At 42.8% G+C, this 16,738-nt stretch overlaps 2 protein-coding genes across 4 annotated transcripts in view; one reads left to right on the plus strand and one right to left on the minus strand.

The window, feature by feature from the left end:
- LOC106808775 (poly [ADP-ribose] polymerase 1-like) overlaps positions 1-9,041 on the plus strand; it is a 32,428-nt gene extending 23,387 nt beyond the window's left edge. Inside the window, exons 22-24 of the mRNA XM_014811623.1 lie at positions 6,977-7,038; positions 7,243-7,360; positions 7,853-9,041. Coding sequence (XP_014667109.1) covers positions 6,977-7,038; positions 7,243-7,360; positions 7,853-7,928 — 256 coding nt within the window. The 3' untranslated portion in view covers positions 7,929-9,041. The remainder of the gene's footprint in view (positions 1-6,976; positions 7,039-7,242; positions 7,361-7,852) is intronic.
- The window catches only part of LOC106808776 (uncharacterized family 31 glucosidase KIAA1161-like), a 13,928-nt gene continuing 5,857 nt past the window's right edge, over positions 8,668-16,738 (minus strand). For all 3 annotated transcript variants that reach the window (XM_014811624.1, XM_014811627.1, XM_014811626.1), the window contains exons 2-5: positions 12,324-12,611; positions 11,776-11,930; positions 11,159-11,425; positions 8,668-10,934 (exon numbers count right to left, since the gene is read on the minus strand). In XM_014811624.1, the coding sequence (XP_014667110.1) occupies positions 9,335-10,934; positions 11,159-11,425; positions 11,776-11,930; positions 12,324-12,569 (2,268 nt within the window). In that variant the 5' untranslated portion in view covers positions 12,570-12,611 and the 3' untranslated portion in view covers positions 8,668-9,334. The remainder of the gene's footprint in view (positions 10,935-11,158; positions 11,426-11,775; positions 11,931-12,323; positions 12,612-16,738) is intronic.

Consider the following 16,738-nt stretch of genomic DNA (forward strand, 5'->3'; position numbering starts at 1 on the left):
GAGGAAATGCAGAATTGTGGAACAAATCTAAAAGGCTCGACTGCCGAAACGCCATCACTGTGCCAAATTGGAGGTCACAAGGTCAAAGGTCAATGGGCCACAGCGGCAGATTTTAGACATTTTCTGAGGACATGCGGTCTGACGGCAGCGATTAAAAACTTATTTTGTTTCTAGCGGCTGACCCTTTTAGCATTTTTAATGGCTTTATGACAAGGACCCATGAAATGTACTTTCTGCTGACATGCCGAAGGATAAAGTGTCGGAAACTTTTGGACCCTCAAGAGCGAAGGAGTTAAACGATGGACTTTTGCCTATTTAAACTTGTACTTAGCAAAGAATTTGAACTGCCAAGGTTTGCTAGTAGAATCTCACTACATGCCTGGATGTATGAGGCTATCCAATGTCACAGGTTGAAATTTCAAACAGCCTAAATTTGGTTGCAAGAAGTTTCATGCCTCCTTGTAGCGTTTCCGTACGGTAACCACTGGATGTGTGAGTGTTCACCGAGTCTGTCGTTGCCACAATAGTTGTTGCCTATACTACGTACCGATGAGCTTCATCTTTAATCTTTTAAGACACTCAAAACGTACGTTGCCACTCTCGTTGGCAACTTTACAATCACACGATCCCAACGAACATTTCTTCGGAGAAGGTTCCTGATACCATCCCGCAGTGTTCGAAGTAAGGCTATCCATTTGTCCGTACTTGTCCACTTCCACGCGAGGACAAGTAGATCTGTCCCGGTAGCGTTGTCTTCGGTCTTCTCCCGCGGACAAGCAGCTTTCTACCCCCAGGCCGCACAGCACATTTTTCATAGATTTCTGCACCATCGCTGCGCGTCACCACTCGACGCCTGCCACTGTGATTGCGAAACCCTAGTTAACACAGTAATAAACAGTGCTGCCCGCGAGTGCCACTCGAATTAACAAATCTAGTTTAAACATTTCATGTGAAGTCTATATAAAACACGTTTACCGCCTTACTAGCGACAAATTGAGTGCCGGTACACGCGCGAAGCGGCCTCGGCGCGCTAACAGCACGCACCACGCACTTGGCCGCCGCCCATCTATGCGCTCACAAGAACTCGCTGCCGTGGGACTATCAATTGACTTAGCTTTCCGAGGGTCAGATCCAAGCATCCGTATCCCTTCATTGTTACAAGATTTAAATGGAAACTATAATTGTCAAAAGGTATATAGTAACGATACTACTATAAAAGCCGCTTATATAAGTTATTCGTGTCAATTTCTAACTTGCTATTATTATAACCCATGTATCTCTACCTCCCTAGGCTCAGAAAGTCTTTTCTCAGCGCTATATGTCCCGAAAGTTCCGCCGGGTAGGTGGGTAATTAAAATCCCCAATTACCAGCCAGGGCCTCGATAAAACGAAAATAACCAATGATTCAGTTAGCTCCCGACCTCGATGTTTTTGTCTCTCTTAGTAGCTAAATTAGTGATCGGCTCGTAAATGTTTGCGCGCCGCGGCCTGGGCCCTTATGACTGTCCTGTCGTGGCGGTTATAGAGAATATATCTTTTTTCCCCTGTTCCACCGAGTGGCTCCGCTTTTGGATTGCACAGGCTGCGCTCCATTGCTCTCCTCTATTGTCCGCAGATAAGTCCCGTTCTCGGCCTAAAGCTACCTATATGTTGAAACCGCCATAGCACTACGAGTCCATACTCTCGTTAACTGGTGACTGCATTATCCATGTTCTCAAGGTTCTTTTCTCTTCAAAAATACACCCACGCAGTTTTCTTCCGGTACGTTGCAACTGATCGCTACTCCAATGACACAACAGTAGTGATATTCACCCGTCAAAACCCTCACCCAATCGGTCCTATGAAAACAGCCGACTGTGTGGAGCGTTTACTGCCAGAAGCCGATCTGCGCAAACCCACACCACGTTACAGCGGTAAAACGGTAGCTCGCATACGTTACCACAGTTTAGTACCGTTCTTCTAAAACCCCGTTAGTAAAAATCTGCCGTATAGCACTGTCTCGAGTGTAGGCGTTTCCCGGAATATAATTAACCCATGTTAATCAATTCATTCGTCAATCGTCCAGGCATCAGTAGTATCGATATCGACGGAGTAGTCCTTAAGTGCGTAAACTCAACATGTATCAGTGTACCGCCGAACTCGGATATAGTATCAGTACGCCAAGTTGTACTGAGCAGGATCAATGAGTATTAACCTTCGCCTTCGTAGTCCCCATGCATCTATAACTAAGATCAGCGTTCGGATGCGCTGGTGTGTAAACCCTCAATTCAACCAAATGAAACTCCTCCTGAAACAATGAATCACCCAAGCCACTCGAAGTCTTCTACATAAAAATGATCTGTTTAGGGTGTTCTGACCTCGGCTTGCCTTCTCCACGTGACTCCCTATCTCCCCGGTACCTCACTAGTAGTACCCAGTACGTCGCAAGCCTCAATAAGGAAGTGACGTCGGGAACTGGGTTGCTCGCTAGCCACGTCCTGGCCCTCTGTGGGACCACGACATTGGCGTGGGTATAACTCCCAGACTAGTGCCGAAAGTTATCGCCTCCATCAATGGTAAAGAGTCCGAATCGGTGGTTTATTTCTCCCGGCCAAGCATGGAGAAAAGCCCACGGCGAGGAAAGAGTAGCCTGGGCATGCGCCCAGCACTGAGGCAGTCTAGTAAGAGCAACAAAACGCCAAAGGGTCCTGCGCGTCTTGGAGGAAGGAAGTTCCTAGAGCCGGCGGGCAACATAATTCTTGCGAGTTCGATGACGAAAGTGAGAGTTTGTGGCATAAGTCTCCACAACATTGTAGTGTTGTGATTCATTGTGAATACACCTAGATGCTACACAGCAGCCGCCTTGATCCCTCTGACCTATGTATCAGGTAGCATGATCAAACTCTATAACAAGTTTATTGTTAGTGAGGGAGATTCCTTTATTGTCGTGAGCAGTAAGCACCCCAGCTAATCACATATGTTGGACTTAGACTAGCTGAAATATTGCAAGTATTCACTCGAGGCAGAGCTATAGTATAGTGCAGCCGCGGTGACACTGTTATATCTATTGTATCTACATGTTAATGCTGCCATCCCACACCACCACTTACTCTATAACTCCTCTTGGTGAGACCTAAGTTGCGCATGCCCCGCTAACACACTACCATGCCAGAATTGTTAAGTACCTTCAGGTGGATTGGTAGTGAGCCAATGTGCCCAGAGTGAGATGGACCCGTGAACCCTTAACCAGTGCGCAATGCCCTTAATAATACGCCGGCGTTTAGTCTAGTCCATCTACTATGTCCTAATCTTTGCTAATGGTATCAGCAAGGCTTTCCGCTAATCGGTAAAAATTGTGAGTATAGGAAAGTAGCTCAGCTCTCGAATTCTTAGTTTCCTTTAAATGGTGGATGACCATAGACGTAAGAACGACAATATACTAATAATCTTTATTGTTTCTAACATAGCGTCATAAAGATTGCGCTCGCTATTAACTACGAAATATGTTACCTACCCGGTTGTAGTTTAATCATTGGACGCGCTTGCGCGTCCCGCTAGTGGTTCTGCCGTCCTGGTGTGAAACCTTCATCAATATACGCCTCTTAACCGTTTCGACCATTACACCCGGGGTCGCCACTGAAGTAATAGTATGTGAATCTCGTATGGCCCGACCCAGACTTGGTGCGAGGGGAAACGGTGATTGTCCCCCCGGTATACATACAACGGATGATAGTCCCTCTAACGCCTCAGCGCGATACCTTACTGATCGAGAGGACTCGCACAGATTGTGTACGTACCCTAGGTCAAGAGGCCCGGTACCTTGGACTGAGGGCCCGACATTCTGAAGGTACGAGTAGTCAAGACTAAGTGGTGGTCCAGCAAGGACGCCAGTGCTCAGCCCCTCTCGGATGTTGGCGCAAGTCGGCCCATAGGCTGGTGTATCTTGTCAGCTCTCCCTAGACCTGCTAGGTCGCGCTTCTCCAAATCTATATAACACAGGCGCATCTGACTTATTTAAAGTGTTATTTCCTAGAAGGTCGATATCGTCTTAGTGCCTGACGACACCTGCATACCGCGTTTCTCTCAATTCAAATGAAACGATAAATTATACTGTGCTCTCCTCTGATTTGATAAGGCGACTGATATACTATCCCCGCCTGCAGATCCCCACTCAACCTTGATCGATCGCCCTCGGTGGACGGGTGGACTGTACATTACACCAAATCAGTGACCACACTGGAACTGTTCGTATGTTATGAAGGTAGGAATTCCCTTCTATGAGGGTAGCAAGCGCCCATACGTCGTAGGTTCATTGGCGTACGTTTCACGGTTATTATTTGGCGTCACAGTAGATGTACCTCCGTGATGTACGGGACCCCCTCTCCCTTGTTCTTCAGCCATGCTCAGTCATCTGCCCTCTCTCTCCCCCAGTATTCCTCATTGGCTTCTCCCTCGCTCTCTCGCCTCCCCGGTGTGCTACCGCGCACACCTCGACATCGGGACTCGTCGCGCATGCGCCCTTCGGCCTCCCGCTCGCGCGCTCGATCATCCCAGCCCCCCATGCCCCCCCGGGTGAGTTCTGTACTCTCAGTATTTGAATATAGTCACGAAAATGCAGGTGGTCGTCTTACCTCTCAACTATCTTTTTTTTTTGCCTTTTTTCTGTTTTTTTTTTCTAACTTTGCAAATAAAGCTTTAATTAATAATCAGCAGAACCACTAAAATATCAGGCCAAACGCGTCGAGAAAAACTATAGCCTACTTATTAATGTGCACCTTACAATTGGAGTACATCTCACAGAACTGTGTCATACGTAACTCAACTGGTTGTTTAGTAGGTTTTTGCGCAAGTTAATTTACACTATCCAAATCTGCACACAAACGGGTATTTCATATTGGAGATATCAGCTTTGCCTAAATCATTAGCACTCACGGTTACTCGGATTGGCTCCAGCATATGCTGGCAGGGCTGTTCACCCACGGACTTTATCTCATATCCATAAAGCTCATGTTACTATCGCATGTCATTGCCTTCGTGGCAGATGGACGACAGGACACGTTGAGTACTTAACAAGAACTCCTAGCCAGACAAATTTTACTTACCTATGTTCTGACATATACTCGCGAGTGGATTGCCGAATTTCTAGAGCGACTTGAAGCAGAACTCTCCTGTACGGTCAATCTGCTGCTCGACGCGTTAGCAGAGCCGTTGCACAAGCTACTGCAATTGCTGTTAAAGCCAGCAGGGGAACATGCCATATCACAACGATTAATCTTTTCTCTTCTTGAAATTGAGATTAGTTGGACAGTAGTGCAATATCAATGGCCTGCATTTGTTTGTATGCACCGTGTTTTGTTGCACGGAACTCTATTATTGACAACAGATACAAATGTTCAGGAGATAATATATATTCGTATTATATATATATGTATTATGCGCAACAACAAGACAGGTCAGCTGCGGTGGGCCGCACCATTTGGCAATTCGTATTCGGCACGACATTTTTTCCGTAGGCGCGATGCGATATTGTAGTAAAACTTTCTGTTTCATTCAAGACTTGCAGTTCGCATGCCGAGCATGACTTCTCTTCTCTTATTCACAACACGCTCATTCCACGTTGACGTGGTGTGATGTGGTTAGGATAGAGCTCCAACTCACGGGCCTACTGACCAAGCGTTTGTGCCAACTTGAATTGTGTTCGTTGACACAAGACTCACTAATTGACTGGACAGCTATTTTCTACTGCAGGGGTTCCCTTCCTATAGTAGCCTGCCGAGGGTATCCGAGAATTCGCCAAGAATATAACTGCCAAAATTAAAACATGCCGAATAATGCACAGAAAACTCAAGTGAGCACGGCAACAGTCGATATACGATATGAATGTGTCAACGTTTGATTCGCCGGGTACAAATATCTCACCCTCAAGAGTAGGTGGCTACATAAACTCCGCAGAAGCACATATACGGATGCAGAGACACACGGGAGATACTGCACCTGACGCTGCAGTACTCAGAGCAAACGTTACGAGTCACGGCTAGAACGTGAACTAGCACCTAGTGCCGGTCCCGATACCTGAAAACAGAATCATCAAGTGGACGCGGCAGCGACCCTATCAGCAACCATGTCAACGTCCTACAACCCCTGAAAATGCTTACGCCTCCGTACAATTGTATATCCATTCCACAGCCAACACTCATAAAGATAGGCCGAGGCCCCCGCTGTCGCTCATACATTACTGAATAGTGCAAGACACCTTCCTCATGTGAATCGAAGCATTGCAACCAGAGCCTCTGAACACTGCAGCGCGTAGATGCAACCTCGATGCCGCTGACAAGCTTCTTTTACTTTGCACACACAATACAAGGACGAATCTTCTGTGATTGCCATAGGTGACAGCTGGATGTTAAATGAATCGTCCAATCAATGGCAGATGAATATTGGAATCTTGCCACGGGCGTGCCAGCCACCAGGCACCTCATTGCTCCTTCGCACATTATTTTCCTTCCGTCGGAAACAAAGGCGTACAATGTCAACACCACGCTTTTTGAAGAAAAACAGATGATTGTCAACGTCACATTTTTTCACCAGCGTGCTGAGCACGATCTTAGGCCTGATTCCAATACATTAGAAAAGCTAGAGAGAGAGAGAGAGAGAGAGAGAGAGAGAGAGAGAGTGTGTGTGTGATTGAGCGAGAGAGAGAGGGAGAGAGCGCGAAGGGAAAAGAGAGCAAGAGCGAAAGAGAAAGAATGACAGAGACAACGAGGGAGAGCGAACGCGGCAATGGGAGGGTGCTCTTGATTCGATTGCCAGTGAGTTTAGCATCAGAACACCTGCCGTCAGGTGAGCGCTGTCGTTCTGCAGCACTTGTTTGTAAAGACACTTACACAAGATGTTTTGGCTACAGCAGGGCATAACGAATGCACGTGTTAATTTTTATGTAAAGTGCATTCAGCAATTTCTTCACATGGATAACAAACTCAACGCTATGATGTTACAGGCATGAGAAGAAGCAGGCAGAGATGGTAACCAAGCTACCGAAAGGAAAACACAGCACCAAAGGTAAATACATACATGTGCTTATCTGTCAGATTCAAATCACTGGACCCCCCCGAGGCTCTGCATGTGCGTTGTCATTCGTGGGGAATTCTGTTTAACGTGCAAGCGAACTAGCCGAGATTTATACATTGCTCTATTTAATAATTACTGGTATGCTCAGTTGATATTGTAGAAGACGCAGACACCATCTCAATTCACATGTTGCAGGTTTGGGTCGTACGATGCCCGACCCTAAAGCGAAAGTGACCCTGCCGGATGGAGTTGAGGTACCCCTAGGAAAGCCAACAGAAAGCAACATAAAAGACACGAGTCTCCTATACAACGAGTATCCTTACCGGTCTGTGAAAAACCTGCAAGAGTGGTGTTGGACCAATTCACAATTTCATAAGCAACCACCTCATGTAGTGTATTAATTCGGTCTAACTTGCAGAGTATTTAAACTATTTTTATGATTACTACCTTTGTAATACTAAGCCCATCCTACTATATCTCGGGGGCATGTATTCTAATATCCTGAACAAAGGCACACAGTTAGATTATAGGTCGTATAAAATGACGAATCTCTTATTTATCATTGTCTGTATATTGTCACTGGGGTACAACAAGCGACAGAATAAGCGTACGGGCTTAGACAATCATAGCTACAACTGCAAGTTGATTCATATTAGGAAACCTCAAACCTACTAAAACCTAATGTATCATTGACTTCAATGAATTGCCATTTCAACCCCTATTTCTCAATCTTAGTGATATCCTATTGTTATAATTGGTGTTTTCAGTTACAACCAGTGCTATACTCCTTGATGATCTGCTTTAGATACATCGTCTATGACACTGCACAGGTGAACATAAAGTACCTTCTGAGGTGTGAGTTCAATTACGACCTGTGGTAGGTGCAAACCAAAGATACATTCCAGGTATAAAGGCCAAGTACTGGTCGACGATAGAGCTGACACAATTGAGGAATGCATGTTGTTTGTCATGATTTATGATTGTATGCAGGATACAAGTTTATTACGTTGCACTCGCGTGTATGCCTTCTTATGACGAGCTGTTCTTCGTTGATGATTTTTCAACGCACCTATTTGTTAGTTTCTGTTCAAGAAAAAGAAGCAGTAGCCTTGCTGAAATCCAGAATAATATTATCGTGTCCATTGCTACAATATACACATTATAGCAGAACTGATGAAAATATATAATCATGTATGCTGTATATAGTATTCATGAATGCAGTATACTGTGTACTGCATGCACACTGAATGCTGCACTTTTGCTAGTAATACCAAAAATTCAACAGGACAGACAAACAGGTTTCATTATATTATGTTAAAAGTTAGTTTGTTATAGTTAGTGTTAAGGTATATATTATATATACAGTTCAACTTTATTCTAAGACAAACACCGGTAATCGAAGATTTAGGTAAAAAATAAGTTTATGTAAGTTTGCTTTATATATCAAAATCAGTATGAATCTCATTTCATATTAGTATTATAAAAGAACTTTACAGCAGGACTTGACCAGTATTGATAGTTGCTAACATTATGATATTCTTATTTTAATATAGGTCTTAAATACAGAAATTATGAATACAGTATACATTAATAATTTTAATGTAGAGTATTTTGACCAGCTATGTTCATACACATTAGGAGCACAGGCCAATTTATTAATTCACATAATTGATAAGTATTTTCTTAAATAACAGACTAGTGTACATTTTTCCAACAGACTTTGGTACATACCAATTAGTACCTTGTCGGTTGTCACTGCTAAAAAACCACATATCATGAACAGATATTCGAAGGACAAATATAAACACTCCCAATATTAAACACTATAAAATATAACAACTTGTGTTAGTGCAAAGTAAGTAGTCCTTTCTTATATCATTTGGTTACAAAAGGTGTACTGTATTACTTTACATATCGAGATCACTGCCTCCTAATTCGTTTATGTGACAGGTTGTGTGTGTGTAAAAAGTACAAATAAAGGTTTGTATACATTATATAGCCTCTTAGTTTCACTTAATGTAAATGTCGTTGCCTGACAGGGTCTTATCAGCTTAGCATTACTTTTGCCATCAATCTGGTTAAAATCCTGATGTCAAGCAGTTAAACAGAGTATTGATTTGTAATCAATCATTAGGCAAAATGCCTTCGTAATATCTCTTGCTTGCAATCGACTAGCTGCACTTAATGAAAAAAGTCATAGTATTATATCTACTATACAGATACCATGTATATAAATATAAACATGAGCCTCTGATTGGATGTAAAACTGATGCAGATTTCCCCCATTTCATTTTACTAGAATAAAATGTGGCACCACGTCCAGCACAGTGTGATAGGTTAACCATTTAGGTCCGACGATGGTGGATTCTCTGTATACGGTCTCATCTTGCCATTCACCAGAGGGCAGGTAAATGTTCCGGTGTGAGTCGGCATTTAGCACTGGTGCGATTAGTAAAGTTTCTCCTAGCATGAACTGCGAGTCTGCCAGCAATGCTTCCTCATCATCTGGAAACTTCCACCACAGAGGGCGCCACAGCGGGAGCCCATGCTGGTTGAAGTCTTCAAGTGCAGTCATTAGCCTTGGTAGAATAATTGCCTGTCTGAAATAGAGTTGAACTTCCACGGCTTTGCGGAATTTAGCGTCGTAGATCCAGGGAGGGGAGTTTATCTCTAGGATGGGGAACAGGATTGCCAATTGAACCCAGCGCAGGTAAAACAACTGCTGGTCCTCCCACTCCATGGAGCGACTCCAATCGATCACAGGTGAAGCCATTAGGGGGTAGCCAAGCAGACAGGTGGTCAGAGCACGTGGAATTACACTGCGCAGACCATTGTCGTGACCCCAAGAGTTTTCTATGGCCGGCAATCGGATGGTGGCAGGGAAACCTTGCGTGTTTGCAGCGACACCCACATCCAGGCCACTGCCTGTGTGGTGGCAACGAGAGCGGTTCTGCCACAGGGCCTGTTCAAAGAGGCCCAAGTAGCGCTCGAGAAAGTCGGCAGGAGACGCGCCAGGGTTTTCGAAGGCGAACATGTGCGGAAGAGACGTGAGCCGACCTCCCATGATACTGAAGCCCTGCAGACTGTAATCTTCGAAGAGTGTTGTGAGCCGGGAGAGAAACCACTGTCTCGACGCAGGACTTGTCACGTCTAATGTAGCAGCCACATCTCCCTTCCAGCGCACAAGTTCTGGGACGTCACCTATCATGCTGCTTCGCAACCAGTAGCCTCTGGTGATGCCTTCCTGGAACGCCTGTGAGTTCGTCGACGCGTACGGATGAACACCGAGACTCAGTGTCAAATTTCTAGCATTCAAAGCTGAAATCATCGCGGTTGGGTCGGGAAAGAGGACAGGGTCGAAGGTCAGGTCTCCAGGACTCGACTCCCAGTTCTCCCCGATGACCAAACGTCCTCCAGTCATGTTATTCTGCCAGATCTGTTCTGCTAACTCTGTGACCTCAGTTTGGGTGAGATTTCCAGATCCCATGTGGTTAGTCGTCCAGCTGATGTGGAACAGTATATCCTCATCCATGCATGTGACTCTGGGGAGTCCCTCCAATAGCTTTGTGGATACCGTGCGCATGCTGTTTGATACACACACTCTGTAGTCGAGCCAGGGTTGCCGGGAGCTAACGTTGAAGTTTTCGTACAGGCCTGTGTATTGCGACATCATGCAGAGTTGACCAGGATTTTCGGTGCTATTGATGCTGACAAACAACGGAACGTCTGCATCGACCGTGATGGTGGCTGCGTGGGATGAAATCCATGCTCGTTGCAGCACACCTCCGAGCCTCCCAGTCCGCACATCCCCATTTATATAAGGCTCCATTGATCTGCTCCCATATTCCAGTGGCCAAAATTGCTCGTAGGTAAAACCACTACCGTACCTTGAATAAAAACAAGATAAGCAATGCAATGGTGAACACCCCCATAGCAAGGTGGGTATGCATGATTGTGGTTAATAATATCAAAACTTAATCAAATTACCATACTACAAGCAAGCTACGTGCTGAGATTAAAACAACAGAAACAATAGATGATTCTCCTAAGCAGTGAAACTGATGGCTGCTTAGATAAATGCTTATTTGCTCATCATTAATTGCTCTCGTACCAGTGGGCTGTTGACAGATCATAGCAGTCCATAAGAGCTCCTCCTGATTGCTGGCCCCTCCAGCTGATATCATAGCAGCGTGTGTCTCCAAGATCAGCACGCTGCATTAGCAAGCTTGCATGATTTCGCCACTCATAGCATAGTCGGTCAGTGTCAGGATCGTTATTGTGAGAGTCGCAGTTGTACGGATACTGTGAGGTTGGGATAGTGGTTCCTAGCTCTCCCACCAGCCTTCCATCCAGTCCACCATAGTCAACTTGTAGTCGTCTACATAACAAGCAGATCTGTCAATCTTTCCCACGTGCACACACAGTATTACTATTAGTGAGACTTATGTGTTAAAGAATATCCTTGAATGATATGAGGCAAAAGTTGAACCACAAATCATTTCTAAGAATAATGTATTAATTTATGATAATATACATCACTAATAGTAATATGCTCCACGTACTACACAAATAAATTAATAAGTTAATGACTACGCACACGCACACGCACACGCACGCACACGCACGCACGCACGCACGCACGCACACAAAAACAAATAATATTTTACCTGTACGTTTAGTACACCATCTGTTTATATAAGTAATGCTTTATGTATTTCTTATATGTACCTGGTTTCCTGAAGAAAGTGGAACTGATGTCCAATGCCTCCTTCCCATGGATGATGGTTAGAAAAGTGGAAGATGAGACTCACACTTATCACTATGGTGATAAATAGGGTGGCCACAAACAGTTTCATTAAGAAGTTTGGTTGCAGATTCAGTTTCTGTGTTAGGAAAGATGGCAGATATATGTTATCAAGAGTACATAATAGAGACTATAATTAACTACTGTTGATGTTATCAGTTATGGCAATCACCACTATAGATTTAATTTAACAGTATTTTATTATATACAATATACTACACTATATTCTATATCACACCAGTTGACATTAAACTGAACCATTAAGTGCTATACACATTTTTAAGTTATAACTATTAGATAATAAATAAATAATATATAATAATAATAATTATTATTATTTACTATTTAATATTAAAAATATATATTTAAGCCCAACCGTTATTTATAATTTGCTACAGAAATACATAGACTACAGACATTTTATTGTTCATTACGCAATGCAAACATAGCTAAAGAGCGTATTTATATTTACCCGCATTATTTTCAATTTTGATACATCTTGCATGAACTTTCGGCAATTATTCATGCCACTCCAACATTTCGTAGGGTCCGTTACTGTGTCACCTTCTTTTATCATACCCAAAGTATCACCAGATTCCATACCGGATGGACACATGCCAAGGCCATTATCACCATTTTTTACAAAAGACTTTACACTACTTTCAGTTTCATGCACATCCTTTGGGGTGCAGGAAGAATCTGTAGGAACCTGAGCCATTCTCTCGGTAGTCTTACTTGTGCTTCAACAAATGGCTTTTACCTAGTGACAAAAAATTTAAATATTACAAGCACGTAGTTCACAAAACCTAGACTCCTACACTAAATTGCACCTCCAGCATTTTATTAGTTGGGATAAATATCGTAGCAATGCAATTAGAATTTACCAGCTGTTGTTTAGAGCTGTAGCTTGTTGAGTAAGGCCTAAAAAAAAGAAGATGTGTTTCCGAGAACCCGACCCTACCTAGCAAATAGGGGCCGACCCTTTTTTTCATTTTCAAAAAAAAAATCAAAATTTATAAAAAAAATATAAAAATCTGATATGTCAATATATGTGATATTATGTCAATATGTGACATTATGTCAATATGTGACATTATGTCAATAAAAAACAAAACAAAAAACAAGCAAACATTTTCAGTTTAATAGATGCAATGTATATCGACGTATTTTGACCCAACAATCACAACCCAGTTGTCTACGCAGCTCGAAGAGCGTCGATCTTTTATCGGCGGTATTGTTGATGTCCCTGTTCACTGCAGTACAGGTGAAACTCGATTTATGCAAGCGGCCGGACCACTGACATTCTGTATACAATGTCATAGGAACAACGTTGTCCAGTATATACTACTGGTAGTGAAACATTTAAAAAAAATTTAAATTTAAATTAAAAAAAATCCCTACCTACTCTACCTAATTTTTTCAAGACCGTTCTCGGAAACACATCATTTATTTTTTTAGGCCTAATTGAGAAGAGCAGTGCAGCTATTTGTGTTCTAGGCTATGTATACAGATTCCATCGAGGATAGTAAACACGCTTTCACAACAAGCCTATGTGTCCGGTTTGTCAGAAATGGGCATTTGGAGCATAAATTGCATGGCTCCTAATGGTGTATCAGTTACGGCCAAACCATCCTTGCTTGCTTGAAGCGCTGGGCGCGGAAAAGTGTGAAATGGCGAGAGTTTGACCGGGTACTCAGGATGTGCACAAGTTGCAGATAAGGTCCAACAGATAATGAGAACATTTATTCATATAGCTTAGTTGCTAAACGGGGAACTGCTGGTCGTGCGTTGTTACAGCCATAATTGGCCCCTGAAAAGGCTTGTTGGTGGTGTGGTGGACTTGTGAAATAGATCTGGCTAAAAGCTAGTATAAAAGGGAACATGTCGCGCCTACAGGGAGAGTTTTTCCCTTACCTCAATAGAGCAGCGACACAGAGTCCTCATTTGTTAAGCATGTAAGTTAATTCTTCTCTTGGCTTAGGGTAGTGTCTTTAACTCTAGATTTCTTTTTCTTTGTTATATAAAGTGTAATTGGTTTTGTTTTGCACTGCGTTTATTCTGTTGTACTGTTACGCTTAAAATCTTTAGTAAATCTCATTAATAATTTTTGGTCGCACCGTCTTTATCGACTTTTGTTTATTTTTCTACGTGTCAGCTCTCCGCACTCTCTACACAGTAAACTGCAATTGCACGCTTACATTTGGCACCATGACTATTCGAATTTGGGTCGCCCTTTGTGGCAACATTGACGGTACCCATGTTGCTGCTACAATCACGCACCCTAAGCCTGGTGGAGAAGCACATCGCGTGCAATGCGACTGACTACGAGAGGGTGAGTGCACCAATCTTCACCAGCATTACTTTCTTGTATTGCAAACGCATGCTATAAAATCTTAGAACATTACAAGTTGTAATGTTCTAAGATTTTATAGCATGCGTTTGCGACAGTATTGGAACGCGCTTGTTGCTCTTGACTCTGTATTTAGTCTCACGATGGCTACTCATGTTTCCTCCCCTGATGCTGCTGACAACCCTTGCCCTCGTGCTTGACGCCCCTCTCCCTATGTTGGAATGCCCCACCTTCAACTCCAAGTTTACCAGATTGATAGCGATTTCACTCTGCTGCAAGCACCTATTCCCGAGTTGGCTTTTACCACTACCCAAATGAAGGATGCCTCTACGCAGACATAATTCGGACCGATGTGCACTTTCTGTCTTTCACCATTATAAACAAAATATGAAAATAAACTTTAATAAATTGCACTTGTCTCTAAATTTATTATGTTTCATGTTCATTTAACATGTGCCATGCTACTTCTGTTATTGTTCATTTCTGTACTTTCTTCTTTTTTCTTGATAAAAGCACATTGTAATTTTCTTATTGTAATACCGTATACGCTGTATATTTCGCGGTGGTTTAATTTTCGCGAATTTCGCGAACGCGTCCCCGACCGTGAAAATAACACGCGATTAATTCATACCGAATAATTCATAATTCACCGACCGCGAAATTAACCACCTGCGATATTGTCCATCAAGTCTGAATTCGGGAAAATATCTGTACGCAAAAAAATATGACGTCTATGGCTACAGTTATGTTATTAATTGTGCTAAAAATTTCTTTTATAACTTTTTTCTATCCTTTCTTTCTTAGTAATTGAGCTGTTTCACAGATCCACTCTGAAATTGTACGTTTAGAATATTAAAAGGGCCCAATCTTTGTTATGAACGTGTAAAGCAGCAAATAAGATTGCAAGCTCCGAAAATAACGCGAGTCCGGAGTCAAAGACTCTAACATCATGACCTCATAAAAAATAGTCTTCAAAAGTCCATGGGACTATAACAGAGATGGTGAGAGAAGTTGATAAAATCGACATATCAACAGTGGCAACACTGCGGATAGCAGTGGAAAAAGCCGCAAATCTACAATTTACTAAAGTCGAAGGGAGAGAATTCCAATACAGAATGACAGAAACAAAGAAGCTAAACTTAAAAGGATCCTTAGAAGATGGCACATGTCGAAAGCAAGGCTCTCACGCTCACATGATCGAGTGGCAGCGCAACGAACAGGCTTCATCAAGCAAGAGGGAATGACTCTCTGATTTATTGCAAATCGTGCTTGCCCCTGGTTTGTGGATGAACTGACGAGCTACTGTTTTGATTTTTGTCCGGGAAAGCAGCCGATTGTTCGCAGCGCGAAGTTATTTGGGGGCATGTTTGGGGGGGGGGGGTATTTGGCTGCATGATGTTTATATTATCAGGAGTGAATAATAGTCTTTAGAGATCCACCCCAGGAGTGAATAAATATGGATCACTGGAGGATTATGGATCCTGGATAATATATATATATATATAGATATATATCCTAATCCTCTAATATTCACTCCTGTCCTGATATTATTAATATTAGTAGTATTACTACTAGTACTAGTATATAGTAGTATTACTAGTAAGTTCCAATTACTAATACTACTATACTACTAGTAGTAGTAGTAGTACTCACTAGTACTAGTAGTAGCAAGCGCGCAAATCCATTTTGAAATGGGGGGGGGGTGTAACACCAGTGGCGAGCACGGGAAGGGGGGCCTTCCCCAGAAAATTTGAATATAGCTCGTGTTCCCAGCTTAATCCTTCAATCAGTGTCTAATGTGAGTGATATTCCTAAACCTTCATAAACATACTTTCTCTTGATGATTTCTGCATAAGAATTATTTAATATAAGAAAAAAAACGTGTTAAAAAAGAAACGGTAGGTACTAAATTTATCAAGACACATTTTTCTTAAGTTGTGCATGATCATTATTATGCTCTCAAATGCACTTGAATAAAATGAAAGCTGGCAAAAAAAAAAAGAAAAAAAAGGGAAAGAAGCCAATCGTTGACGCACTATCACACACAATAAAAAGGTTCTCACTTCACAAACACACGCACGCACGCACGCACGCACACACACACACAAAATCATGGTGATCAAAAATTGTGGGGGGGGGACATTTGATATGATGTCCCCCCTCTGAAAATTCGTGGGGGGGACATATGTCCCCCTGTCCCCCCTGGATTTGCACCCCTGAGTAGTAGTACTAGTACTAGTGCAGATGGGGTCGTTGTCGTATCAGGTACTATACAGATATGTACCCGAAGTAGTTTTAGGTTGTTTAGTATTGTTTATATTTTTATATGAGGTATGTTTAGGGTTAGGGTACACTTCTGTAGTACAAGTCTGGTACACTTTGTGTATACATATATGTACCTCGGAGGCTCGGGTACACATCTGTGGTACCTGATACGACAACGACCCATTGACTGAGCAGTACTAGTAGTAGCGCTCAAATTAAGGGGTCGTTGTCGTAACAGGTACTACAGATATGTACCCGAGGTACATATATGT

The sequence above is a fragment of the Priapulus caudatus genome, unplaced genomic scaffold (genome assembly GCF_000485595.1).
Source record: "Priapulus caudatus unplaced genomic scaffold, Priapulus_caudatus-5.0.1 Scaffold303, whole genome shotgun sequence".
Classification (NCBI taxonomy): Eukaryota; Metazoa; Priapulida; class Priapulimorpha; order Priapulimorphida; family Priapulidae; genus Priapulus; species Priapulus caudatus.